This window comes from Curcuma longa, unplaced genomic scaffold (genome assembly GCF_044706935.1).
Source record: "Curcuma longa cultivar G26 ecotype Majalengka, Jawa Barat unplaced genomic scaffold, ITB_CL_G26_1.1 contig_15349, whole genome shotgun sequence".
Lineage (NCBI taxonomy): Eukaryota > Viridiplantae > Streptophyta > Magnoliopsida > Zingiberales > Zingiberaceae > Curcuma > Curcuma longa.
In genome coordinates, this window is record NW_027430048.1 from 321 (window position 1) to 27,763 (window position 27,443).

Below are 27,443 nucleotides of genomic sequence, written 5' to 3' on the forward strand. Positions count from 1 at the left end.
TTCTCTTTTGTAATTTATCAATTTTGTGGACTTAAAAGTTAAATAAAATTAAAGTATTAGGCATGATAAATTCAAACAAAAAATAGAGATAAAATGTGATTTAAATATGTAAATAAGTCGAGTTAAATTAATTATAATTTATTTTTATAATTAAAAATCTCACATCCATCTCCATCGTAATTAGAGTTTTTTATTTAATTTTTTATTCGACAACCTCGGAGATGGCGTAAGGAGGCATGCATGTGAGTGATCCGAGGGGGTGACGAATCCGTGCCCAACGCCTCAAACCCAACCCTATTCCATCCAGCGCAAGACCGTTGTCTTCTTCCGCCGTGTGTCTTAGTCCCACCTCTCCTTTTCCTCCTTTCTTCCTTTTTTTTATTACCCCTTCCAACGCGAAGCATCTTCCTCTTCCGCCCGTCGCCGCTACTCTCGCAATGCCGTCGCGTCTGCGCCTTCTCCTCCTCCTCTTACTCGCCGCTTCCTCCTCCTCCGATCCCATCACCCTCCCTCTCCGCCGCACGCCTCTCCCGACCCGCCCCGACCCCCTCCACCGCCTCGCCGCCCTCGCCTCCGCCTCCAACCTCCGCGCCTCCCTCCTCAAGAACCCCCACCGCCGCTCCTCGCCTCCGTCCACTACCGCTTCCCTGTTCCCACACTCTTATGGAGGCTACTCCTTCGACCTCGCCTTCGGCACGCCGCCGCAGGAGCTCCCCCTACTCCTCGACACCGGCAGCCACATCACTTGGCTCCCTTGCACCTCCTCGTACCAGTGCCGCCGCTGTGCATCGCCCTCCGGAAGCACCATCACTCCTTTTCTCCCTCGATCCTCCTCCTCCGTGGCCCTCGTCGGGTGCCGAAACCCCCGCTGCCTCTGGATCCACCCAGCCGATTTCCTCCGCTCCCGTTGCGCCGCCTGCGACAACGCTACCTCCGATTGTCCTGTCTCTGCGTGCCCCCCTTACGCTCTAATCTATGGCTCCGGGTCCACCGCCGGCCTTCTCATGCTGGAGACGTTGGGCTTCTCCGGCCGTACTTTCCCCAATTTCACCGTCGGATGCTCTGTTTTCTCCCAACGCCAGCCCGCCGGAGGCATTGCCGGATTCGGCCGCGGCGCCCCTTCCCTCCCATCCCAGCTTGGCCTGAGGCGCTTCTCCTACTGCCTAATCTCTCGTCGGTACGACGACGACGCCTCCGAGAGGGGCTCCGTCGTGCTCGACCCACCAAAGCAGGACTCCTCCAGTGGCTTATCCTTCACGCCCTTCCTCAACAATTCGGCCGCTGGAGCGGGCTCTCCTTTCTCCGTCTACTACTACGTCGGATTGCTCGAGATCGCCGTAGGAGGCAAGAAGGTCAAAATCCCCCGTTCCTTCCTCCTCCCAGACCACATCGGCAACGGCGGCGTCATCGTGGATTCCGGCACCACCTTCACATACATGGCCTCCAAGGTGTTCGATCCAGTGCTCGCCGCATTCGTCGACCGCGTGGCGGGCCGCTACAACCGATCCACCGCCCTGGAACTCCAGACAGGCCTGCGTCCTTGCTTCGCTCTACCGCCCAACGCGACCGACGTGGAGCTGCCGGAGCTGGCCTTCCGCTTCAAGGGCGGCGCCGAGATGCGACTGCCGCTGGAGAATTTCTTCGTGTTCGTGGGCCAGGACGCCGCGGGGGTGTGCCTCACCGTCATCTCCGACGGCAACGACGACGTCGCCACCGCGGACGTCGCCGGCGGCCCCGCGGTGATACTGGGTAATTTCCAGCAGCAGGACTATCTGATGGTGTACGACTTGGAGCGGGGGCGATTGGGATTCCGGCGGCAGTCTTGCCTAATCATCTAAATTTATTCCTAATTAACCCTCAAAAGCTTAATTAATCGAACCGAGTTTAGTTTAATGTCCTTATGGTTTTCTGTCCAGGAAAGTGCACGGTGATTAACTTTAATCGCAAAGTCGATAAAGAGGCTCACATAGATGGACAATAGTGTGTGATAAATGAACACCAGCAAGGAACTTGTTTTCTTCCTCTGGGGGGCAGCTTTTTATAAATGAGTGCGCTTTGAGGAAAGATGCCTAGCTTTTGGCACGGCAATAATATTCTAACGCGTGAAGCGAAGCGTGCCGAGGATGGAGCTTGCATTGTACGACTGGAGATAAGATTAGGTGTCAAACGAGTTGATCCCTGGCGGAGTAAGTCACATCATATGGGCGGGACGAACCAATCTATCAATTTGACTGATTGAAAAATTTCTAATTCAATCCAATTAAAGACGGATCATGGATTAGGCAGACTAATCCACGGGTTTGTTAAAAAAAATAAAAAAATATTAAAAATTTTAAGTTTGAATTATAATTTAAATTGATTAAGTTGGAATTTTTAAGTTTGAATTATAATTTTTAAGTTTGAGTTGTAATTTAAATAGATCAAATCTACTAATTAATTAATTGAGTTTTTTATTTTAATTTTAAAATTTAAAATAAATAAATAGACTTTCTCAATCCACGGACCAATCCAAGTCCACTGCAGGCTAATCTACGCGAGTCGCGAGTATAGGCGGGCCAATCCATCTAAATTCATCTTAAAATGAATTGATAAAATTTCAACTTAAGCTGTCTAAATTACTTGACGGGTGGATCAACTCGACGGATCTAAATTGACAGATTAGATAGAAGTTAGAACCCGGCTGGGCTTAACTCAGTAGGTCTGTTTGACACATGGCTTTCAATTCATGTTGTTATAATAAGATCGATGACAGCTCGAGTTGACGAGGATATGCATTTGTTGTCACCATTAATTGTCTCGTATATTGGGCCCTGTTTGCATATTGGTATTATTTAGATCATAAAAAATATTCATCCTATATTTGAATTCTAATTGTTTTATTATTCTTTAGACACCACACTCGATGGGATAGTAATACATCCTTTTTGTTATTCCTCTAAATACTTTATCATTATATCAGACTGTGATACAAAATTAATATTTTTTAATAAATCTAACTAAACTTTGAGGACATTTTAAATATTTTTTTAATTTATAAATTATTCATTATATCATTTTTATAATTATTTAGAATGAAATCTGAAGAATTCTTTATTTGAGTTAAAAATTCATTTATTAAAGAGAATTTAATTTTAATCTGTGTCATATTTCATGTGAAAATATTATTTAAATAATTAATTAAAGTTTTGATCGTACATGTTTTCTGATAAATTTGTTATAAAATTGAACATTTGATACATGAATTAAAAGTAAAAGATCATGAGAGATTTGTTAAAAGTTTAAAATTTGTAATGGATATTTTTTGATGCAATCTGTGATGATTTAAAATTTAAAATTCAAGACGAAAGAGTCTAATTATGCTGACATCGACACAGCACACTGTATATACACGATTTTAAAAAGAATGTAGACTAAAAATTTGTTAAGAAAAGAAGGGGTTTACCGTTTGCCGCCATGTTGGGAGAGAGACTGAACCACTTTTTTTTCTGTAACTGAAAGACGATTAAACAAACGAAGGAGATGGGTTTTGTTTTACAATCCTCATGACGTGCGATTGGCTTCGTCACTCATCATTCCCTTAAAGCTCTTAGCTAACCAAATCGCAGTTTCCCTAGGGGACACCTTGTCCTTCCCAAATGGCTTTAGAACGACAGCAAGCTCTTCCAGTCTGTTGTGCTGCAGAAGATCGGCAGATAACTCTAACAATCCTTCAAGAGCTTCTGCTCTCTGTCTGAAGGAGTTCACGTCCAGCGTTTCTTTAGCCGGGGCCTCCTCTTCCTTTGGAGCTTGGCAGTGTTCAGATGAAGCAAATTGGTTCTCTGTACCACTTGATTTTGATGTTTGTGAGCTAATGAGCCTCTCCTGACTGCAACTTTCTGAAGCATTTGTTTTAAGAGTCATAGTTTCAACAAATCCAGACGGGTTCAGGCCAGTTGAGATGCTCCTCGTATCTACCTCATCTTGCACAACGCTAAGTAGCTTTCCCATGTCAATGTTCTGAACATTCTTCTCCTTGTTGTCTAAGATAGGTTGATCGCCACCAACTCGAAAGCTACTGTGCCTAATGACATGTATGACTTCGTCAAAAACTGGGGTCAACTGAGGTGCAGTCAGCTTTTCCGTTGTCTGGTTAATAGGGACAGGAGTCCTAGTGTTTTCCAGAGGAGAGCTCTTTGGGGTCGTTGTAACAAATGGCACGATATCTGTCATTGAAGCAAGGAGCTCTCTAACTGTAAACTTGTCGACACCATTTTGCATGACACTCGGATTTTGCTCAGGTTTGACTGAGGAAACATCATCTTTGTAGACAACATTTTGTTCAGATATAGAAAATGTTGGCTCCAGTAATGAACTTGAGCTCATTATGTCATTGCTCGAAGTACTGTTCTGCATGTCCTCTGCACTAACTTCAAAATTCAAAGTAGGTTTACTGTCATTCCCATGACTCTCAGCTGATGAATAATCAAGTCTCACATTTGTAGATGAAGATAATGACGATGCCGGCCTATCTGATTCTGAAATTTCAGGCAGAAAGATTTCTTCAGCAGAATCAAGTGTTTTATTCAGGGAACAACATTTTTTCTGGCCCTCCACTATTGTACTGAGAGAATCTTGACTAGGAGTATGTGGAGCACTTGATGGAAACAATTCATTCTGCACTTCAACAACTGCAACTGGAGATTCTTGACTTCGAACAGATGGAGAGCTTGATTTACCCAAATTGATTTCAATTGGACTTGAAGAAACTAGATGATCATCCTCGCTCTGGTTTTCACGTTTCTTAGGGAAACATCTATCCTCCTTTGGACAAATATCAGTACCCTTATTTAGGGTAGGAACATTTATGATCCCACTACTTTCAAATGAATAACGATTGTCAACATCAAGTTTCTTGGAATGAAGGATAGGCTTTTTTGACACACTGGAAGGTGGAGTCCTTTGCCTCTTGGTAGGAATTTTATCTTCTGATATTTGTTTGACAGGAACTGGTGGTGAAACACCATCATTTCTGGCCTTGATCTTTGGAGCAGATTCAGATTTTGGTAACTGCAACAACAATGTAGTGGTAGTTTGTAAATGTATAAGAGAAATAAAAGACAGTAGTTGTTATCTTACCTGCTGCTTAAACTTGTGTGAAGTCTGGACTCCTTTTTCGGACTCACCATGAACCTTGGCAGGTTCATCAGGTTGTCCTATGTTAGATTTTGAAGTAGGATGGCCACTAACAGGTTTGCAAACCCTGTTTGACACACCTATTTCAGTTTTATGGTTGAAAGAGTGTTGTGGAGGTTCATCAATGCTTTCAGTAGGTACATCAGCTTGGCCTTCTGAATTAGACAGTGAAATTGAATTGCCACTAGCAGGCTTGGACAACTTAGGTACTGGTTCTGGGTTAATCTTGCGATCTGAAGGACCAACTTTTACTCGTGTTGCTCTCATTGGGGATCTACTTTCTCTAACTTTCCCTTCCTCTTTTAACGCTGTCAGTATGTTAGTTGTGGGTTTTGAATGCTTAGACACAACATTGGGCTGGTAATCAACATGTGTCAACTTTGATGAATCTTTTCTCTCTAATACAGCTTTGGGGACATCATTCCTATGCAATGAACCAAGGGGAACGAACTTTGTAGAACCCATTTCATCAGTTGAATCATTGTCCCTTCCAACGTCATTTTGATGGCAGTAAACCTTTTCACCAGGAAAATTGGTGTCCCCCGAGTGCAAACTGTCCTTGTCACTGCTGGAAAAACTACTGCTTTGGCTTTCACACGTATTCTGACTATTATGTGAGGTAGCGATGGGCTTCTCATGCGACTGGTCGACAGTTGAAGGAACAGGACATGGTCGGTGTTCACTGACATATGGTTGCAAATAAGAGTGCTGTAGAATCTCAGATGCCTGAATCATTGAATTTTAGCTTTTTAAATGGTGTTAGGAAAAGAATATAGGTGAAAAACATCGATCACGACACACTGATAATTTGTTGTGAATGGAGAGAGTAGCTCGAGGGGCTTACTGTTGGACGATTTTCTGGATTCTTCCTCAGCATGCTTTTAATAATAGCTTTTCTGCATAAAAAACACGAGTTTTTTTTATAGTGATTAAACTCCCAATAAACAACAGAGTTATTAACTACAATAGATATATGCAAAATATGCACTTACAGTGAAGAAGAATAACAAGCAGGAACTGGACCAATAGATGACCGATTAATCTTGCTTATTAAACCAGCCATATCCTAAAGAAATTTCAGATACATAAGGTAAAAGGGGAAAGATTTCTTATAACTTTAAATATAATTTAATAGAAGAAATCCAGCAAGCTCAACTCATTTGGTACAAACATCTCAAAAGAGGGAATTATTTATCCCCAATACCTAACGTGAAATGTTCTTTCAACTAGCATAATCAACACATAGAAGCAACACAAATGAAGCATCTTGTTTTTCTTTAAAAAAATAATGACGTGTGAAAATATCAGGGAGAATGCAGAACCGAAAGATAAATCACAAAAGGTCAAAAATACTTGTTAATACTACTTTAGATATATATTTCTAGAATTGCACAGTTTGTACTATTAACAGGCTGAAAGCAGTGCTTAAGGTAAATGATTTTTTAAACTCCCAGTAGGCTTAATAGACACGAGCATTAGTGCAGTGTGATGGTTAAGGAAAACCAATAAAATACAAAAAGAAAGTCGACTTGAGAATGACTAGATATATTCATGAAAGAACAAATCAAAAAAGAATACATCAGGAAGGACAAAGCAAATAAGACTGCATACAGAATTAATTCAGGGAAAAGAACAAGATCCCTATTTTTTATCCATACATCAGAATAGATCAAACCTCAGTTTTATTTTCCTTTTTTTTGTTGTTAGTGAATCTTTGTAAACCTTTTATATTACGAGGTATCTATCATGCAACTAGAATAATCCAAAAATAATACAAATTTCTTTTTTTTTTCATTTAACTATATTGCAAACAAAGTTTATGACTGGCCAACGTGTCTCAATGCACAAATACAAAATATGCACATGCCAGCTACCTGGAGTCCAGCACATTTAAGTAATTCAATCAACTTGCATAAAGTTAGACTTACAAAAGCTTTAAATGCAGGTCGATGAGCAGCCATCTCATACACACAACAACCTGATCAATGATTTCCAAATTAATCATATGCATAATCCACCAGAAAGCATTTGGTATAAAAATTCATGAAGCAGTCATACCCAAGGACCAGATGTCTGACTTAAATCCATAAGGAATATCTGCAAGGAGCTCCGGACACATATAATTGGGAGTTCCAACAACCTATAGGAAATTCCACTTGTACGTTTTATCGAAATTGGCAAGCATCATATGACAAGCTATTGCATTCGAGAAAAAGAAATCCAATCAAAGATTCATCTGGCAGAAATTATCAGACAAGTATTACATGGGTTATAATTTGAAGGTCCAACCTTACCACAAACTATACATTTAACATACAAGTAGAGCTGCCAATTTGGGTTAGACCCGTTGGATTGGCCCGCTCCGCCAAACAATTTAGGTGGGTTAGGTCGAAATTTTATCAATCCATTTTAAGGTGGGTTAAGATGGCCTAGGCCCGCAGCCTGCATGGGTTGGCTCATGGCGGGCTTAGGTTGACCCGTGGATTGAGAAAACTTATTTTTTTCATCAAAATTTAAAATTAAAGTAGAAAACTCAATGGACTAGTGACCTTGACTAATCTAAGTTACAATCCAAATTTAAAAATTTCAACTTGACTCGTTTAAACGGAAATCCAAACTTAAAAATTTTAATATTTTCTTTATTTCTTTTATTTTTTGAGAGGCCCATGGGTTGGCCAGCCTAATCCGCAACCCGTCTTAGATTGGGTTGGATTGGAGATTTTCCAACTCACCAAATTGGTGAGTTGGCCAGCCTCGCCCCGCTATATGATGGGTTTCTGGTGGGTTGGCCCGCCTCGCTATCAGTTGGCCCGTTTGATAGCTCTACATACAAGTAAACTCCAATTTTATGAAGAGCTACTTTAGAAACTACAATTTTTCCAATTATTGTGAAGCAATAAGTCTGTGAGGTCAATTTGATACCGTTATACAATATTCTGAAGAGGTACAAGAAAGTAACAAAATGTTAGATTTAAACAAATATTTTTATTAAGACTAGCATCAGTACAAAGGAAAATAAAGACTGACAGTTAAACAACAAGGTCAGCACTTGCAATTGCTAGAATTCAAACAATCATAAGTTCTATATTCTTTAAATGAAACTACATGGATTTAAATCTTGTGGAAGAAATTAGTTACCACCTTAACCTTTCAATTCATTATGTTTACTTTATATAAATTTCCTGAGTTCATGCTGATGCATTCACAGTACAGAGACCAAGTAAATACATCATGACAGACTAAAGAAAATACCAACTCTTGACCTCTGGGACCACAGTGCCACTGTCATCACAAAGCAGACTTCAACATGATTGGTTTCACATCAAGAACATGAAATCGAGAACGGGAAGATATGGGAGTGCAGATGTTACATATCATGTATATATCCTACTAAAAGTGGATACAATCTGGTAAAATGAATTTACTGGCTGATCTTGTGGAAAGTAAGTTTGGAAATCACGAAAATATGCTTGTGACATTTTTAGAACCTAGCTCATTATGCATTTCACCATTCCAAAATAAAGCATGGAATGAAAGAAGAAAAGAAAAGACTGGTTCATCCTGAAATTGATTTTGGTTTGCTATTTGGCCCTTACATTTGAAGTAACAGAAATTAAATAATTTTTTAAAAAATATCATATATTTAATACCAGTTATCTTTAACTAACTAAATCATGTGTATTAGTTCAACAATGTATCATATCACATTCTAAGAGTTGTCTATTGAAGAAGAAAACATTCGAGGAGGAATTATAACACTTACAGAAGAAGCCAAATCATCAGCTTTTAGAGTTTTAGCTAGCCCAAAATCCCCTGCACAGGAAAGGAGGCAAGGAAAAGTTTAAGTGTAAATAAAATAATGATTATCTAAATGTCTAAGCACTGTCAAACTGCTAACCAAGGCGAACATCTTGATCCTTAGTGAGAAATATATTTGAACACTGTCACAGAGATGGAAGAGACATAATGAAAAGAATCAGGTAAGAAAATAAACAGCCGAGAGAAGCAACTTATGCCTAATGTCACCAACCTTAAGATCTCGGTGCAAAACAAAGTTTGAATGCAAGTACTCAACAGCTAACAAGAGTTGGACAAACCACTTTAGTAATTTCTGGTAGGAAGTCAATTTATCAGATTTTGACCATTCCAAAATATTTTTAGACAGATATAGAAAGATCTAGATGAAATTACTATACCTCCTCTGGGAAATATGTTCCATTTGATCGTTTCATCAGCTCAGCCCTTTTAGATTACATAGATTGAAGTCAAGCGAACCAAATAGTTTACATTAAAGGTAATTTTAAAAAAAGAAGTAACAGTTGAAGGCTTACATGTCTCCTCCCTCACAGTATCCAGTGACAATACAAACATAGCAACCCTACATTCACACGCATTGATTAGACAAAACGAATCAGAAGGTAACCTATATATGGAGTTATATTTTGTGGTTCGAGACCTTCTCTACCCAGGCTTCCTTGAACTCAACTATATAAGGATGCTGAATACGGGCGATAAGAGTCATCTGCACAGGTCAGATAGGAAAATTACTAGAAAGATGGCGCCTATAAATATAAAAGAAGACAGTAACGAAGCATCCATCAACTCCACAGACCTCCTGGTGAGCAGATCGCCGGCAACGTTCAGTCTGCCTTGCTAGTCGGATTTTCTTTAGAACGTACCTGAAATAAAAACTCGTGAGATATTGACTCGTAGAAGTCCAAAGGGGCAAATAACACCTGGAAAGCTAGCTGAACGTACTTCTGTTTTTCTTGCTTATGATTCACAAGAATCGCAGACCCGAAGGCTCCGCGGCCTATTTGTTCCATTATCTCATACTTATCCATTCTCGACTCCATGGATCCAATCCACAAATGGGACACTGGAGGCACAACTCAAAGATCAACTTCACAAATCTAATCTCAGCTCGAGCTCGAAGTGCCTTGCTTCATAGATCAAATAATCAGATCTCATCAAGCTCCTCCCGCCGCATCGAATCAAGAACTAAAAAAAAACAAAAAAAACATTTAACCGCACTGAGATCCAGCGGGAAGAAAGACCCAAAGCAGTCAATCAATCCCAGGAGCACGACGAACTCACCTGACGAAATCGATCTGGAACGTCAAAAAGTGAATACTCGTCCTCGCCATCAACGGCCAGCCGAATCTCTTCGTCCGACCGGAACGGGCGGCGATTTCCTCCAGCAGTAACGGATCCGATCGCGACTCCCCCGGTGGCCCTCTCGATAGGGAAATGGAAGCGGATCGAGGGTGCCAAATGCAGTCTAGCAATCGCCTTCCATTGTGGCGCGCGTCGGTGAGTAGCTGCTGCGCATCCCCTTTTTCTTCGCCTTCTTTTATTTAATATTTGATCTCAGTCTATTACTACTTACTGGCATCGCATCGAATTGAATTCAATGGAATGGCAGCAATTTAAAATGGAGCTCCGAGTTGGGGAGGAATATTTATAGGTGGAGGGGTAAGCAAACCAAGGTTAACCACTGGATGTGGTTGGGTTAAATGAAATGGACGCACAGTTAAGTGTTGCAATGAGACGAGGAACTGGCAGGAGTAGGTTTTAATTACTTACTTACTGGCATAAGTAGGTTTTACTTACTTACCGCAGCTCTCCCTCTTCTTCAGCAGTAGAATTCATCATTTCAACGATTATACCTGATCGATCTTATAATCATCTATGGTACGAAGAAGACATTAACTTCCGAAATTCGATATTTGTCTACTTCAATAAGTCTGTTCCATAATAATCTCATACGATTAGTCTTTTTCAATAATTCAATAAAAGGTGAAATCCGCAGAGCGGTTCCACACGATCAATCTCACGACTATCTATGAAGAAGTAAATCAAGAAGTTATAATTGATCACTACGAAAGAAGATATTGTTTCGACCCTTATCCACTTCAATAAATCTGTTTTATCGATAACCAACTCAATTATATCTACTACCGTTGCTCTCTCTCAATTTTAATTAGAGTAGGTTGAATCGGATTAATGGATGATCCAACATTCAACCGATGGATAATCATTGGTTGTCAATAAGTTCATGGTGTGGAAACTTTAGTTTGATGACCAATAAGAGTGGCTATTGGTTATCTTCCATTGACCATCAGATGTTTTTTTTGTCCACTCGTGAACTTCTAATCAGAGAGAGAGAGTACAGCTAATAGAGGGCTTTGTGACCTCACTGGACTGCGTTGGCGCACATATTTGGAGTTTTCTTGAAGGTGTTTGGATTCCAAAGCGCAGCTGAATTAACTGTGTTAACCTTTAGCCTGATTCATTAGACTAAACGTAGAATCTCCACGTACCTTAATACAGTCTAATAGAATGCCACTTATCTATCAGCTGTCCGTCGGAAGAGCAGTTAAGGCACTTAAGGGTGACAATCGTTAAAAGAATGCCCACATAAAATGGTATGTATTCGTCAACTGTCCATAGGGTACCAAGAGGCAACAGTCATTGAGAGAATCTTCATGTGTCTACTCGTTACCCGTCTAAGAGATGTTTAAGTCACCAAGAGACGACAACTAACTGTTAAATCATATCTTGGAAAATCTCTACATAGAATGACTCATGTCTACGACATGCATTAGTCATTTTGTTAGGGTGCTAGATCGTCAGAAGTTAAGGTCAAGTGTCAAATTAGCTAATTTTGAGTATATCTTCCAAATCCGAATGGATCACGTTGGACGAACGTTGAGTACTCGGAAACACCAATCTCGAACTGCCTTCCCTGCCTTCCCTTCGGCCCCCCGCATTGGAGAGGTAAATCACGGGATGTTGCCATGGTGGCCGAGGGACGAACATCGAGCAATTGGGAATGTAGATCTTGAGCGAACTGCCTTCCCTAGCCTGAATGGGATGTTGCTTGCCGAATATCAAGCACTTGGGAATGTGGATTGTTGGTTAGAAGGATGCTAAGGATCACCTGAGTGAGATGTTGCTTGACGAATGCTGAATTCTTGAGAGCTTCCCGATCTTCCCGAGTCCAAATGAAGTTGTTGTTGGAAGGATGCTAAGTGCTCGGGCACGCAGGTCCTAGACGACCTTCCTACGTCCGAGTGAGATATTGCTTTATGAACATTGAGTGCTCAAGAATGTGGATGAGCAACTTTTCCTGGACCTAAACAAGGTCTTTGTTGGGTGAACATTGAGTGCTCAAGCATGCAAGTCCCAAGCGGCCTTGAATCCGAATTAAGTTGTTGCAGAATGAGTGCTAAATACAATATTGAGAAGGAGATTGGCTAATGTTGCTGGATACCATGAATGGGACAGAACAGAAAATGCATTATTTATATCATCCATCGTTACGACAGAAAGTGTCGTACGAATATTTAATATCCGCATTTGAGCACATGCAATACACTTGCAAATATATTCCACAGTGGTCCTCCACGGCTCGGCTCCTCTCTCTTCCAGCTCACTCGACCCGAGCGTCGCGTACGTGGTCGCGTGGGGACCAGCGCCAGCTCAGCTTCGCTTCATCAATCCTCCCCCAATATTTAATTCTGCCTCCCCTGCCATGTCTATTCATTTTCTCTCATTGCCACATCATTTAATCAAAATTGCATGGCGAATTACAATAAATCGGTCGAGCATCATTGATAATTGATTCAATTATTTCGATGAAATAATTCATCGCCGCGAGCTGGATCGACAGATGCGCAACGATGTACGTTCGACCACGTGGCCAATTGGAACAAGATCGATTCATCGTTCGCCTATTTATCTCTCGACCGGACGGTCCATTGATTAATTGGCCCGGTCTAAGCAGACAGGAACATCCAAATCCGATAATCGAGGTGTCGGGAGCCGGCTGCATAAGCGGACAGGGAACAGGAGTGCCTGTGGATATAAATGCAGAGGCCCCAAATTCTCACCCAAAAAAAAACTCGAGGAACGTGCAAGATCCTGAATCCTGATTGGTTCCGCTCGTCTGCAGTGCGGCAATGGGCCACGTGGTGGGGCACGCGTCACATGGCTGGTCTCTGTCTTAGCGGGACCCATGCGCAGGTCAACATTGAATGACAGAGAGCGAACTCGAGATTAACGTGATCCAGCAGGAATCGGCGGCGTACTTCTTCAGCAAGCTCAACGTCGTCAGGTGGAGCGAGGTCAAACTTCGTCGGTTGGAAAGTCAACGTTTATCATGAGTTGATGTTCTCCTCTCAACCAGTTAAAAGCTTGATTAAGACAGGCAGCGAAGACAAGTTTAAAAGTTAGCAGGTGGAAGATCTGCAGCCAGGCATGCGTGTAAGTACCAGCAAATCTGGTCATTTTATCCATCAAACCAGATCTTGCCACTGGAAATATTCACACAAAAGTTAAGCTCGAAAGCTCAAGTTTAAGTCCATTTTGTTTGTTGTGGGGTTTGTGATAATAAATATTAAAGATACTAAGCAACAGTAGAAGAAGTTGTAGAAGATGTTGAGCGACAGCAGTTCTGACAAAGCATGAATCATTATCAAATTTGCAATAATAATGTCGAACAGGCAAGACAAGAACACAGTAGGTCTCTTTATAGTTTATATTCACAGTGACTTACCAACCTCTAGCTGATCGTGATCCCAAGGAAATTCTCCAAGATGAGTTTTATTTACAAACTATGAAAACAAATGATTCATCGGGCATCTGCAGAAGTGAAAGATTCAGCAAATCCGACAGGCCTCGCCGGAATGCTTCCTTTACTGTAATCGAGGCTCATTGATGTGGCACTCGGAGCGCCGTCGGCGGCTTGCCACCCCTTCACCATCTGAAGAAGGGGCTGGCAAAAATCAATTCCCAGATATTCGTCCTGATCGTCACTGGCAGGCATCCATTTTTCGACGAGCGGAGCGAGTACATTCACTGCATGGCTCATGTCCGGCCGCTGATACGGCTCTCGTGCAGTACAATGACCTGCCAGTTCTGCAACGATGCAGATTCTTTCAAAGGACTCGTCTGTGACAGCGAGTGATGAATCAATGATGCTTTTGAGATTTTCCTTGCTGTTCTTCATTTGACAGAACCAGGATGCCAAGTAACGGCTTTCGTCCGAGCGACCCTCGTCCAGGGCTCTCAAACCAGTCAATAATTCCATCAATACCACACCGAAACTGAAGACGTCAACCTTTGTTGTAACCTTCCCAGTAACTGATCCAGCAACGGCAAAAAAGTTTGCATCAGTAAATGAGTTGCAGCTAAAAAGTATATCACATCATGACTTGATTACAAGAACAGATAGTTTCCCTGTTTCAGTCTTAGGAGAATGAAATAGCTTCAAAAATAAGTTGCATAGGCAGTAGGCATGTAGCTGTAATTTCTCAGGTGAAATTTTTAGTGTTGTTATCTACCAGGTAAAACTCCTTTATAAAAGGAGTATGTGAAGTTGATCTGTAGTTCATCGCATGTGGCATAAAGATACTTAGTAGATTTACTAGTAACCCTGGTAATAGACACTGGAAATTACTGATTAAAGATTGAAGATACTTGAAATATACTAGAGATTATGCTTTGTATCCTAATTGCTCTAGTTTTGTTTTAGAATGCTATAGTAATGCAACTTGGGCTCTAGATAAAGCCAATTCAAAGACCACAAGTGGATGGTTATCGACACTGGGTATTGCGAGATGTATAACCAAGAATGACAGATTGTCAAGTAATAGCGCAAAGAATATCTCGATGAGATATAATCATGTGTATTAACTGTAGCATGAGCATATGCTAGTACAAAACAAATTATTTTAGTAGGCCATAGCAAAGCAATCTGCCAATCTATATGCCAATAGTTCAGGAGCACCTCGAGAATTGAACAGATAGAAAATATTTGATGATGAATTCATTGTTTCTTTTGTGTGTAATGTGATAAACAACAAAGTAAGAGAGAGAATTGTGGAACAGAAACACTTTACCAGCATATTCTGGAGCTAAGTACCCAAAAGTCCCAGCAAGTTTAGTTGCCAAAGAATGTTTTCCATCGGGAGCAAGTTTGGCGAGCCCGAAATCAGAAATTTTAGCTCTGTAGTCATCACCAAGTAGTATATTGGATGACTTAAGATCTCTGTGGATGCAGCAGTGGCTGGCAAAGTTATGAAGATACTCAATTCCTCTTGCAACATCCAAAGCAATGTTAAGCCTCTTCTTCCAAGACAAAGGCTCCATTTCAAACTCTTTCCACTCGAAAAGATGCTTGCTCAGAGCCCCTTGAGGCATGTACTCGTACACTAGAAGTCTCTCATTGTCCTCAACAGAGTAGCCCACTATAGACACCAGATTGCGGTGTCTTACCTTTGAGAGTATAGCTATTTCTGCTTGGAACTCTTCCAAGGCTTTGTTATTTAATGCAATTGACTGCATTCTCTTAACCGCTATCATTGTTCCGTCATGCAATTCTCCCTTGTAGACTATTCCAAATCCTCCCTGGCCAAGCACATTCTCTGGTGCAAAGTTTTGAGTGGCAGTGCGAAGAATCTGAACTGATATTATCAAGTTCCCTGATTTGATCACATGTGTGTCTACCAAATCAGTGTTGTTTCTACTGTGAAGTTCACTAGCAGAACTGTTGTTGGAGTTATTTGCAATTGCAATCTTAACAAAATTATCTGGATCTGAAGAGTTCCGAGGATGAACAACGATGGCATTTGGTACGGAGAAATGGTTCTTCCCCTTCTTCCGTTGCAGCAGAAATAAAACGACCAGTAAGAAAACTGAAACCCCAACTGCAACTGGAACTACAATGACAACTACTTTTGAGCTGGAAGAGGAAGTTGGACTTGGAACACCTGATGATGAGTTAGATGATGGGCTAGGCTGGTTTGATGGGGCATTGCTATTAGAATCTGAAGGAGAGGTGCCATTGTTCACCAGTGAATTACCATCAAGAATCACTTTCACACTGCTTGGAAACTGTGGAACTGGAGGTGAGATATTATTTGAAGAAAGATTCAATAGTTGCAAGGACTTCAAGCCTGTGAGGTCTTCAGGGATTGTGCCGCTAAGATTGTTACTCCCAAGCAAAATTCGAACAAGAGAATCCAAGTTTGCAAGAGAGGGACTAATGGTGCCATTCAGATGATTGTTTGGCAGATTAATAACAGATGTGCTGCCGTTAGTGCAGGATACTCCGATCCATGTTCCAACACAAGAATCATTTCCTTTCCAAGAATTCGCAAGGGTTGGTGGGTAGTCAACTGCATCAAGAAAATCCAACAGCACTCCAACCTCTCGTGGGCAAGGATCACCAGGGGTAGACTGGCAAAATGAATTATAAGAATATGTGAAATCACTGAAGCTCACCTTAGGAATTGGCCCCATGAATGAATTGTCATCCAAGTGCAGAGATTGGAGTTTAGGTAAACTTGTTAAATTAACAGGAACAAGTCCTACGAGCCGGTTACTGTTGAGCCACAACCGTGTCAAGGAAGTCAAGGCACCGATTGAACTGGGGATGTGCCCTGTGAATTGATTCCCATGTAGCCAAACATCATTCAACATAGTCATTGAAGTAAAAACTTCAAGCGAGCCTGTAAGGCCTCCCTCTTGATTGTTTAGCCACAGAATCTGCAAAGGCAAGGAACTATAACTCGCTGGAATCTCTCCAGTGAGTTTGTTGTAAGACAGCTTCAGCATCGATAGAGAATGCAAGTTGCCCAAGAAATCTGGCAGCGGACCGATAAGGTCACACTGCATTACGGACAAGTTTACCAATTGAGCCGAATTGCCCAAGTCCGGGGGCAGCATCCACCCAGTGCTCTGATTCAAGGGGTTTTTGTCCAAAGCTAGAACCTGCAAGCTATCAAGTCCAACAAAAAAGTCTGATGGAATTGTATCGAATTGGTTGTTGTCGAGAAAAACAAACTGTAGTTTGGATAGTCCTTTAAGAGAAGGCAAAGCCCCAGTCAGGTTGTTGCCTTGGAGGCCGATGTTTTCCAACATGGATAGCTTGTTGAAATCCACTGGGAGAGTGCCAACCAAACCAAGATTCTTAGCCTGGATCTGAGTGACCCTTGAGTTGAAGCAGTAAACATAATTCCATTGCGGACTGCCACAAGGATCTTGGTTGTTTGCCGGCCATCCGAGGAGCTCGGCATTGCTCAATCCTTTGCGGAACTCATCGAGAACGGCATAGTCGCCAGGGTTGGTGGTTGCCAAGGCCACAAAAACGAAGGCGAGGAGGATAGACAAATAAAACAATTTGACCCATGATCCCCTCTCCATTCTGCATCCAGAACTAATGGTAAGGGAACAAAAAAGTAGACTCAAATAGCCAAATAGAGAAGAAATAACCCTAAAAACGATGATCGAGGAGAATAACTGCACTCGCCAAGCTTAATCTGCACCGCAAAAGAAAAAGATAGGAAGAACCCAACTTCTCGAAGCTATTCTAGCAATTCCAATCCTGAGTATCAATGAGCACAATGGAAACTTGAGGAAACTAAAAAAAAATGCTGAAACAAATTTCATAAAAAGGAACATCTAGGAAAGAGAGAAGGGAATGCTCACCAAATCGTAATCGCCACTTCGTGCGCAAAACCGAGGGTTTACATCAGGATTTGGCATCAACACTCTCTCCTCCCTTGAGACCATCAAAGGCGAGGCAGCAGAAGGCATCTCACCAAACTATCAAACCCCAGAAGCAATCCAGTTTAGGAGCAAAAAGATGATGTCTTTATTGGCTTCCAGTAAGCTCCAAAACGTAAACCACCTAAAGATTTGATTTTTCTCGTAAAAACCTGCGGCCACAGATTACCAAAATTCTCAAATTCCATAAATTTAACGGAAGAAAACTAGAAATAACAGCGACGATTAGGGAAAACACTTTACGGAAAGATGTCTCTTTTTGTAACTAGGCCTTGAAGCTTTTCTCTTTATCACTTTCACCGAATATTCCTTGTCGCCGGTGATCGAGGACCGGGACGACACTTGAGGATTGTTGATGACAATCAAGTACAAGAGTCACAAGGCAGTGATGACTTCTCGCCTTATACTATTCACTTTATCAACGATTAAGAGTTCATGCCAGTCATAATCATGATCGCATTTGGAGGTTACGCGCAAAATTTAACGAAACTTACTGATAAAAGCGAGACAAAACCTTCAGCAGATTCGTTGAACAGGAATCCACCGCCGAATTGTGGCAAGCCAACAAGAGCTTTAACTATGATATAAATCCATGGGTCAAACTTGGAACAGGGGAAGAAACAAACAGAATAAGGAAAGCAAAGCTGCAAGAGAACCCAAAAAAGATAAACAAGAGAATAATTAATTGATCTACTACTAGTTTTCTGGTGGTGTCTCTTGTTCTTTCTAGGCTACGTAGCCGACATATTTATGTGGTGGCATGGAATCCTACCTGATGGGCCCACAGTGTCGACGCTTGCCTCAATAGCAATGGGGCACATGCGAGTTCAATGAACAACAATAATGAACATGAATGTTGGGAAGTTTAAACTCTTTGATAGCAATATATCATTACAAGAAATGTGTGATTGTAGAAGCATAACATCAAACTTGAATATGTGATACGGCAAATCCATATATTATATCGTTCTAATTTCATGGGATGTATCGAAAGACTCCTTGATATGTTGATAAGCAAAATGGTAGTTAGCAGAAACCTTCTTATAGCTCAATGAGATGATGCAGCCAGTTGATTTCCCTCCACCACCTGAACCCTTCCAGATGCTAGTCCAGCTGTGAGTTCTTCGACAGGAATCCTTACAACATCTATGCGGTTGCCGATGTCTGCAGCATACCGGCTAGCACAGTAAACTCCGACGGCAGTCACTGCCATTCCGTACACGTTAGTTGTGATGAGACGGAATGGCGTTGAGAGGACGGCGGCGAGCGGTCCGCCGATTACTGATATTGCCTGCCCACTTTGTCCGACGACTCCTCGCTCTGCCACAAGAAGACCGGTCTTGCAATAGATGGCAAAGTCCTCACAGTTGCTTTTGAACAGGCTGTAGCATCTGAAGCCGTTGTTGAGTAGGTGGGTAGCTCGGTGGATGACCATTTCATCTGGATCAGAATTCGCGAGGGTGCAGGTGCCGCCCCGAGCTTTAGCGAGAAAGAGTGCAGGATTGACGCCATACTCGAAACGATAGAGGACTCCACCAGCAAGGAAACAGTCCAGGCAAGAAGAGATCACTCCACGGGAATCCGATGATCGGTAGGCACACTTCGGGCAGGGTGTCAAGTTTGGTTTAGGCGCGGAACTTGCGAGGACAACATCTAGAACAGTTCCAGTTCCCACCTCTTGTCCTTGACCTCTGGTGAAGTGGATGACTTTATCATCACCCACATATATGCCTGTAATTGAATTAGGCAGCAAAAACAAATAAACATTTCTGATGTATAAATTATCATGACTCAAATTCTATGTTAATCATGGCAAATAAAAAATTTAACATCATCCCTAACTTTGTAAGATAAAGAAGCTGAAAATTCTCTGATATTCAATTATAGTTAAGCAAAAAGTCTTTCACCTTTTCATGAAACAATATGGAGAAAGAAAAGAATAAATGCATGGTAATAAAAACAGCAATGCATACAAGAGTCTAGCTATTTCTATTGCCCGACTAGAACTAGCTTGTTACACCACATACACCATTTTTTTGTCTACTTATCCTGAACAAGATCAGCAAAATATCAAGGCTGGGTTTACTTGGAACGGAAAGCAAGGAGTAGAAGAAGAGGAGGGAAAGTAATACACATGAGTGAATCATGTTCCATGCGCAACCCTCCTACTGTCTTTTCACTCAGCTAGACATTGGCCTAAAGGAAGTATACATGGTAGGAAACTAACTCGAGACATCACACAGACCTGAACATCAATAGCCATTTCTGTGCATGATGAAGATATTGACTTCATAAGCACACAAATGCAGTGGCAAAAGAAAACGCAAGGTAGAGCATAGCTAAGGTGATAAACTAGTTTGACATCAGGAAGATATCTTCACTAAGTAGTATGACCACTTCGATAGGTCCACTGGGCTTGCCTAAACCACTTTTGCTCATTCATATTATGTATACGATATACATATTGTTTGAAGTTTGAAGGATTGAAAAGAATCATAGTAAGAATTGTTTGAAGAATAAAGTAGATAAGGAAAAGCTATTTGTCAGAAGAAAGTAAGAAAGAACTATTGCTTATCATTGGAGAAGCATAATTCCATAGAAATCAACATTCCAAGTTCATTCATTACACAAAGACAGAAATCCTTATTCCATGGGAATTCATAGAGAACAGAACTGCTATTTCTATTAACCAAGAACATCAATGGGGAATTCTTTGTAGCCAAATTTTGTATCGATGATGACAATGGCAGTGAAGTGCGACTATGGCATGACTGTTGGAATGGAAAGACACTGATAAGAAATGATATGAAAGCATCTTATATGACATCTACAAGGAGTAGGAATCTACCATGTAGTTTTGAGTTTTAGTTATTGGCCTGAACTTTGACAAGGCAGTTCAACAGAGAGACATTATAATGCTTCATGAAAGGGAAGCATCCACTAACTTACTGACTCACCTGACAGAGCTTATTGGAGATAGGATAGCTAATGATATTTCTCAATTAAACTGACTAATTTTGTGTTTCTCATCTGCAACAGGAGTCCCATGGCACCCCCTTCACCACAAGTAGTTAAGGTGCAAACCTGGCTCATCCTAAACAATAAGATTAACATCACGATCCTAGTGAATATAAAAGGAGTGTCATAAGATAACTAAGTGTGTCCCCTATGCAACAAAGAAATCAAAACAGAGATCATCTTTTCAGATTCTGTAATGTTGCAAACTGCAGGTTGGCAATTATTTCATTCATACGTAGAAGAGAATCTGCAAACGTGCTTAAATGTCTACTTTAAAGCACTAGAATCCAGGGATGCTTCATTGAGAAATCCATTCCTGTTCAATACACTATGCAAGGAATGGTTACGGATAAGTTAACTGCAGAGAAATCATTCCTTAACGGCCATACAGAAAACAATGGTTGCTCACTCATTGGACATGGTTGGTCCATTCTTGGATTCCAAGAACACCCGCTAAAATCAGAGGCTCAATTTGCTTAATGAGATTCCAGGAATTTATAAATATTTCAGCCCAGGCATAAGTCCATGACTCGGTGGGTCAGAGTAATGGTCCTTTAATTTATGTAGTGCATGAAACATTTCAAGGCGATGTAATACTGAAAAATCCTTGCTTATATTCATGTAATTTGAGCATTATATGGATACAGACAGTTGAACTCTTGCACGTAGCATTTATTCTTTAAGATTACTTAATATGATCAAAGACCATTAGCATGATACTAATGAGGATGAAACTACTGCCAAGTTATATATACAGCGACTCCAGCCATATTGACAGTACCAAGAGTAACTATTCAATTAGACTGATTCTAAGGCTTAATACTTGGAGCGATTTGGTTCAAATAAAAAGAAGAGTGGAATCAAAGGGTTCCCTTTGATTATTAAACAGCTTAAGGTGATTTTTACAGTCGAGAATCCACAAAATAATCATGAAAATTTAAAGAGTCCTGAATTGGAGTACTTGGGGTGAGCAAATAAAGCATGCAATAAAGATCCAGATGCAAATTATGATATATTGAAATCATCAGCATATACGGATTATGAACAAGTTTGGGTAAATTGGAGGCAGGATAAGTTCAATATTACAACGCAACCCTAAAAAAGCATACTTCATAATCGTTTCAAATTCCAAAACGATGGGGGTGAAATAACAGAATGTTACCATGGTGGGCGTAGATATATGCAGTTCGCCACGAGTAGATATGATCTCCGGGCTTCAAACTCTCCTTCCCGATCCTAAATTATGAGGCATAATAAGCCCCAAAGGAAGCGAGCCATCGGGAAAAACAAAATACTGGCGATGAAATCACACGTAGAAGAAAGAGAACTAGATCTAAAGCAACAGCAAGGCGAGCATCCGAACCTGTTCGAGAGAAGCCCCATCGTCTCTCTCCGCCGCGGTGTCGACCCTCCTGGACGATCGGGAAAGATGCCGCTTTTGCCGCCCTGAAACGGAACTCTTTTACTCACTCTCCGCCCGATTCCTCGTATGCGGCATCCGTCCGATCTTCCACTCTACAATATCCAACGGCCTTATGCTTCCCCTTTTCCCGTCTCAATCGAGGCAGGGGACACAAAATAGTACCAATAGAAGCGTCCTATGGCGCTTGGAACAGCTTGCTGGCGAAAGGAATTTCTAATTTTGATGTATCCTGATGAATCGAGACAGGGAATATAAACTTAAGGCCAAAATCCTTCGCCAAATCTTTAATTAGATTTTTGTTATCTAATTAAAGAAATAGTATAGTTTTCTAATTTAGGATAAAATCTTTAGAGGGGTAAACACATCAAATTGCTTGTTAGCTATTCGAGTCTCGATTCGAAAAAAATTCATTTGAGTTCGTTCGATTAAGTTAACGAGTCGAGTTCGAGCCTGTTTTCGAGCTCGAAAATATTATCGAGCTGAGCTCGAGCTTAATAGTATTTGGTTCGTGAGTTTGCGAACATGTTCGTTTAAAGATTCGCAAACATATTCGTTTAAAGGCTCATGAACGTGTTCATGAAGAGGCTCACGAACGTGTGTATATATACATATTTATTTATATTACATGAATTAAAAATATTATATATTAACGAGCTAAGCTCGAACTAAACTCGTTTAATTTTAAAATGAGCCATTTTTGAATCAAGCTCGAGTCATTCGCAAACTATTTAAGTTCATTACGAGCTAAGCTCAAGCTTAAGAAGAAAAAAAAAACTCCCTCTATGACCTTGGCTCCCAAACATTAGTTGCATATGATCGTGTGATGACTCTTAGGCTCAGGAGTCGTCCCAATTCTTCATCTACTAAGTGCAAACATTAATATAAAAAATCAAAAATTAAGGGATCGGGTTATAGCATTAGAGCAGTCTTATATTAAAGAGCAGTCGATTAAAGATCGGATCAAGACAGTAGTAGAATGGTAAATGTAAGAATTCATATCTCGATGAAGTCCAAACATCATATGATTTTGACTCATAAAAAACTCAAAACCCGAATGTTACTGATAGATAGTTCATAATAACAACAGTCTTCTGAGATGTGTTAAACTTTAACTTAGTCTTTTTATTTATCACTCGTAAAATATGCAAAATAGTTCTGTTAAATTTGATATTATATGCGCATCTCTAATTGTATTACATCTTTTTAGAAATAATGCATGTTATGGCTGCCATACCCCGATCAAAAAAGTAAAAGCTCAGCCCATGGGGAAAGGACACGTCGAGCGAAAGAAATGGTAGCGACCTCCCGACTGACTCAAAGACCAACTAACCCGAAGATCGACTGACTCGAAGACCAATTAGTCAATCTTCCTTTAAATGCCAACTCCTTAGTCTTCCCGACGGAGCTGACTCTCTAGTCAGCTTAACCTCGCCAAATTGACACTCTTGCCTAGCTGGCTCAATTCCACTGACATGATGTCTCTCACTTAGCATGCTAAACCCTTCGCCCCAGCCACCTCAATGTCCCTTCATAACAACCTGAATAATGCGTTGACTGGCATAATACGTAGGATGACATAGTATGCAAAATAACAGGGTGATCTAACGCATAATTAATGCAGCATGTTCTTTTATAGTGGAAGACATGGATGATGGGATACTTTCTCTACCGCGGGTGTAATATCTCACTCCTGTTACACTATATAAAAGGAGGTCACATTTGCGGGCAAAGGTACGCGCGCACACGCTACTTTTTATATTCATCTACTCTCATCTCCTAGCCTGTTCTTTTTTCTCACATCCAGCTGGCAATCTAACTTGGGTGTCGGAGTGCCTGAGTTAGGTAACCCTTGACTTCCATTCTAACTCTCCTTCTCTTAATTGGAATTTTATATGACTTCCAGTCGGCTCAACTACACGTGGGTTTCAAGCAACTTCGTCAGCATAGAAGTCTGTTGTTCGATGACTCATCTTGAGGTGATCTCAAGCAGGAACAATACAGATAAAAGATTAGCAATTGAATTTTAATAACATAATTTATTTCCATCATTAATGCAGATAAAACTCATTGATCGTTAAATACAATTAGCAACCAAAATTCGATCGCAAAATATACATTTTTTTTGGTGGTATAATTTATATAATTATTAAATAATTTTATTTTTATTTTATCAGTTTCACTAATAAATAAAAATAGAAGAACTACTCAATCATTAAAAATCAAAATTATTATTTTTATTAATTTGATTTGAACCGATTGAATTTATATAAGCATGCCCTTTCTGGATTGAGATTGAGAGGGATCATAAACAATTATTTTCAACAGAAAGAACTAATCAACCAAGAAACATCTAAGGAGAATGCCCATTTGGACTCCATCGATGCAGAAAGAAGAGATCAAATCTCCAGAATCATATTAAACAAAAACAACGAAAAGTCTATCTGGATCCATTTCTACAATAATCAGACTTCTTCTAATACAAAAATATCATTTTCTTACTAATTGATCTTCTGTTGACTTCTTATAATAAACCTATCATAAGCCAAATGTATTTATCGATTAAAATTTATATTTGAATATATATATATGAGATGTCGAGTGCTGAATATGACCGAGTCTCCGACTGTCGAGACATCGAGAGCCGAGACGTCGAGTGCCGAGACATCGAGTGCTGAGACGTCGGGTGGCCGAGAGCCGAGAAGATGAGACGCCGAGTGCCGACTGGATGATGTCAAGGCCTACATTCAACACAGTTTTCTTAAAACAGATTCGCTCCCTCTTATGTGCTTTAGAAGGTGATGGACCACTATTTCCCAGGATATAACGACAAGATCGGAGAAACGATCAAGAAAAGATCGAGAACACTTTACCTATGGTCTCCTATCGCTTCCTCTTTTATAAGCTTGATTTGAAACAAAAATGGAACAGGATGACAAAATATTGGTTGATCCACTTGAACAAATTATGCTCTGACCGGTCGTACATTCGGCGTGTGCAAGTTGTGCTCACACACAAATCACCTTATGGTTAGTGCAATCTAGACCCTAGATTTGCACCTTTGCGCACCTATGTGTGAAAGAGAACCTCTTCCCATACATTTGTTCGCAACATCAATACTTATAATATATTATAAACCAACCAAGTTGCCTCTCAATTATCAATGTGGAACTAAACTCCTTCATTAACAAGGGTGGAGCCACACCTATTTGTACCCGGGCTGTAATGACGGCGATAAAAGGCTTAGATTTAGGAAGGGAAGAAAAAAATTTTAAGAACTAGCCCGGATATACCGTCGGCGTAGCCCAAAAGTTTGAATCAGTCCGGATAATTCACAGCTCCGCCATTGCCTCCATATGATGATCTTCTTCATTTATTTTTTTTTTAATTTTATTTCTGTTCACATTTCCAACAGAAAAAAAATGAAAAATAGGACAAATAAGTAATGTATAACAATTTGCAAATGCTTAATTCTCAATTCTGTTCTTTGATATCACTGAAAACTAATGATCACAACGTAGAAACCCCGTTCTTGAAGAGAGAAGACAAACAGGGAGAATCTCGCCACGCCTTCGCGTGCATCCTCAGGATCTCCCTCGCCCTCTCCTCCATCTTGCCCCCGCCGCCGGCCTGCACCACCACGCACAGCTTCGTCACCGCCCCCACCTGCACCATCTCCTGCAGCAGCGCCGCAGTCGCGGCGTGCCGCACCACCTCGTGCAGCACCCGCACCGCCTTCTCGCTGGCCAGCTGCGACACCCTCAGTATCTTCTTGGACACCACCGCCACTGCCGCCCGGTGGCGCACCAGCTCCGCTCGCCCCTCCGCGCACCCGCACACCGACGCCAGGGCCGCCAGCGCTGCCTCGCACGCCCGCCGCTCCGGCTCCTCGAGCAGCAGCTCCACCGTCGCGTGCACCGCCCCTGCCTTCACGGCCTTGGCCCGGTTCCGGCCCCACGGGCACGCGCCGGCCAGAACTCGCAGCGCCGCCCTGGTGGCCTGCGGCGACACGCCGTCGCGGATCACGCCCACCACCTCGTCGAACAGCTCCTGCGGGAGGGCCGTCAGTCGACCGGGCGAGACGACGGTAAGGACGGACTTCAAGATGAGCATCGCGTAGCTCCTCGACTGGTAATTCGAGCGCTGCAAGACAGAGGTCAACGAGCCGACCAAGTCTCCATTTCTGGTGACCAGGTCGAGAAGCGCTTCCTCGGAGATCTGAAGAGAGTGGAGGACGGCGAGAGCCTCATCGCAAGCTGTCGAACTCGATGTTAGAACCGTATCCTGATCGATCTCCAGATCGCTCGAGGCGGAGACGACGATGACCCGTGCCAGGGCATCGACGGCCCCGGGCGTGGCAGCGACGCACCGCCTGTTCCGTTCGCTCTCGCCGGAGATCCGCCGCAGCTTGCGCAGTGCATCCAGCTGCGTGGGCATCCGCGCGGAGGCCTCGAGAAGCGCGGCGACCTCCTCCTGGCCGACGGGGAGCTTCGGCGTCGGGATCCGCTCCACGCCGTCGGAGGAGTGGAGGGTGCACCACGCCTGGATCAGCCGCCGGAGCGTGTGGTTGGGGGTGACCTCAGCGTCGGCCGACAGAAGCTGCTTCGTCACCGGGCAGGTGCTTCTCTTCGAGTCGAAGAGCCACCGCTCGATGCTCTGCCGGTCGTAGGTGATGCCGGTCGGCAGCGTCACCGGGTCCCGCATCATCTCCAGCGAAATCGGGCAAAGGTAGTACGACGGAATCTCCAACCCCTCCATCGAATGACCCAAAAATGGAAACTCAGACGAATCAAAGGCTTAAGATCTCCAAAATAGCTGCGTTAATTGGGTTTGAGGGAGTTGACAAAAGGACAGATCTTTATATAGAAGGAAGAGGCGACGAAACTCATACAAATTCAAACCCATGAAAGTCAACGCGGTAGACCTCTTCATTGTTTTTGCTAAAAAAAATTCAAAGCTTTTGGCAAGCAATAAATCCGGTGGGCCACCTGCCTTCTTACCAGAACTAGAAATGGTCTTATTTAATTATATTATTTTAATCGTTGACAAATTGTAAGGCGGAGTGCGTCCATTGAGTAGTTCTAGCTATGAGAACATACGTATGATGTAGGAAATTGACCTTTGACTTTTCCATTTATTATATTCGACTGGAAGCATTGTGGGAGGGAGGGAGGGAAGGCCGGTGACCTGATTCCATCGGTCAAAAACGACGTCGACGTTGACTTCTTCTCAACGCCGACTTTGTCGGCATGACGTGGTG

General features: G+C 41.9%; 5 protein-coding genes across 6 annotated transcripts; 1 reads left to right on the forward strand and 4 right to left on the reverse strand.

Moving 5' to 3' along the window:
- The first annotated feature begins 429 nt into the window (after positions 1–429).
- LOC141816235 (putative aspartyl protease At4g16563) lies at positions 430–1,941 on the forward strand. Its single transcript, XM_074704057.1, has one exon. It carries the CDS (start codon positions 438–440, stop codon positions 1,836–1,838), a length of 1,401 nt encoding a protein of 466 aa, XP_074560158.1. The 5' UTR covers positions 430–437; the 3' UTR covers positions 1,839–1,941.
- Positions 1,942–3,314: 1,373 nt separating this feature from the next.
- Positions 3,315–10,575, reverse strand: LOC141816225 (serine/threonine-protein kinase Nek5). Its single transcript, XM_074704045.1, has 15 exons — positions 10,270–10,575; positions 9,931–10,173; positions 9,785–9,851; positions 9,629–9,694; positions 9,504–9,550; positions 9,369–9,414; positions 9,203–9,283; positions 9,071–9,113; positions 8,936–8,985; positions 7,231–7,312; positions 7,101–7,150; positions 6,165–6,238; positions 6,017–6,068; positions 5,116–5,898; positions 3,315–5,046 (listed from the first exon to the last, which is right to left on the reverse strand). The coding sequence occupies exons 2-15, from the start codon at positions 10,026–10,028 to the stop codon at positions 3,541–3,543; spliced, it is 3,045 nt and encodes a 1,014-aa protein (XP_074560146.1). The 5' UTR covers positions 10,029–10,173; positions 10,270–10,575; the 3' UTR covers positions 3,315–3,540.
- A 3,065-nt stretch (positions 10,576–13,640) lies between these two features.
- On the reverse strand, positions 13,641–18,321 carry LOC141816241 (receptor protein kinase TMK1-like). 2 transcript variants are annotated; one of them, XM_074704064.1, is made up of 6 exons: positions 18,240–18,321; positions 17,989–18,158; positions 17,668–17,897; positions 17,480–17,563; positions 15,078–17,383; positions 13,641–14,319 (listed from the first exon to the last, which is right to left on the reverse strand). In XM_074704064.1, the coding sequence occupies exons 5-6, from the start codon at positions 17,380–17,382 to the stop codon at positions 13,808–13,810; spliced, it is 2,817 nt and encodes a 938-aa protein (XP_074560165.1). In that variant the 5' UTR covers position 17,383; positions 17,480–17,563; positions 17,668–17,897; positions 17,989–18,158; positions 18,240–18,321; the 3' UTR covers positions 13,641–13,807. The 2 variants fall into 2 exon arrangements, with proteins under 2 accessions (XP_074560165.1, XP_074560166.1); XM_074704065.1 differs by having other exon boundaries at positions 17,452–17,563.
- Positions 18,322–18,606: 285 nt separating this feature from the next.
- LOC141816228 (protein LEAD-SENSITIVE 1-like) lies at positions 18,607–22,214 on the reverse strand. Its single transcript, XM_074704050.1, has 3 exons — positions 22,127–22,214; positions 21,926–21,999; positions 18,607–19,476 (listed from the first exon to the last, which is right to left on the reverse strand). Exons 1-3 carry the CDS (start codon positions 22,144–22,146, stop codon positions 18,794–18,796), a joined length of 777 nt encoding a protein of 258 aa, XP_074560151.1. The 5' UTR covers positions 22,147–22,214; the 3' UTR covers positions 18,607–18,793.
- A 3,479-nt stretch (positions 22,215–25,693) lies between these two features.
- On the reverse strand, positions 25,694–26,995 carry LOC141816236 (E3 ubiquitin-protein ligase PUB23-like). The gene has a single exon (XM_074704058.1). It carries the CDS (start codon positions 26,939–26,941, stop codon positions 25,694–25,696), a length of 1,248 nt encoding a protein of 415 aa, XP_074560159.1. The 5' UTR covers positions 26,942–26,995.
- Between the last annotated feature and the right edge of the window lie 448 nt (positions 26,996–27,443).

Coding starts and splice junctions, on each gene's coding strand:
- LOC141816235 (XM_074704057.1), top strand. CDS start 438: ATGCCGTCGCGTCTGCGCCTTCTCCTCCTCCTCTTACTCGCCGCTTCC.
- LOC141816225 (XM_074704045.1), bottom strand. CDS start 10,028: ATGGAGTCGAGAATGGATAAGTATGAGATAATGGAACAAATAGGCCGC. Junction 9,114..9,202: donor TTTTGCACCGAGATCTTAAG/GTTGGTGACATT, acceptor TCTCTGTGACAG/TGTTCAAATATATTTCTCAC. Junction 6,069..6,164: donor GCTTGTTATTCTTCTTCACT/GTAAGTGCATAT, acceptor TTTTTTATGCAG/AAAAGCTATTATTAAAAGCA.
- LOC141816241 (XM_074704064.1), bottom strand. CDS start 17,382: ATGGAGAGGGGATCATGGGTCAAATTGTTTTATTTGTCTATCCTCCTC. Junction 14,320..15,077: donor CTTAGCTCCAGAATATGCTG/GTAAAGTGTTTC, acceptor TTGCTGGATCAG/TTACTGGGAAGGTTACAACA.
- LOC141816228 (XM_074704050.1), bottom strand. CDS start 22,146: ATGGGGCTTCTCTCGAACAG. Junction 22,000..22,126: donor ATGGGGCTTCTCTCGAACAG/GTTCGGATGCTC, acceptor CTCATAATTTAG/GATCGGGAAGGAGAGTTTGA. Junction 19,477..21,925: donor ATATATCTACGCCCACCATG/GTAACATTCTGT, acceptor ATTCAATTACAG/GCATATATGTGGGTGATGAT.
- LOC141816236 (XM_074704058.1), bottom strand. CDS start 26,941: ATGGAGGGGTTGGAGATTCCGTCGTACTACCTTTGCCCGATTTCGCTG.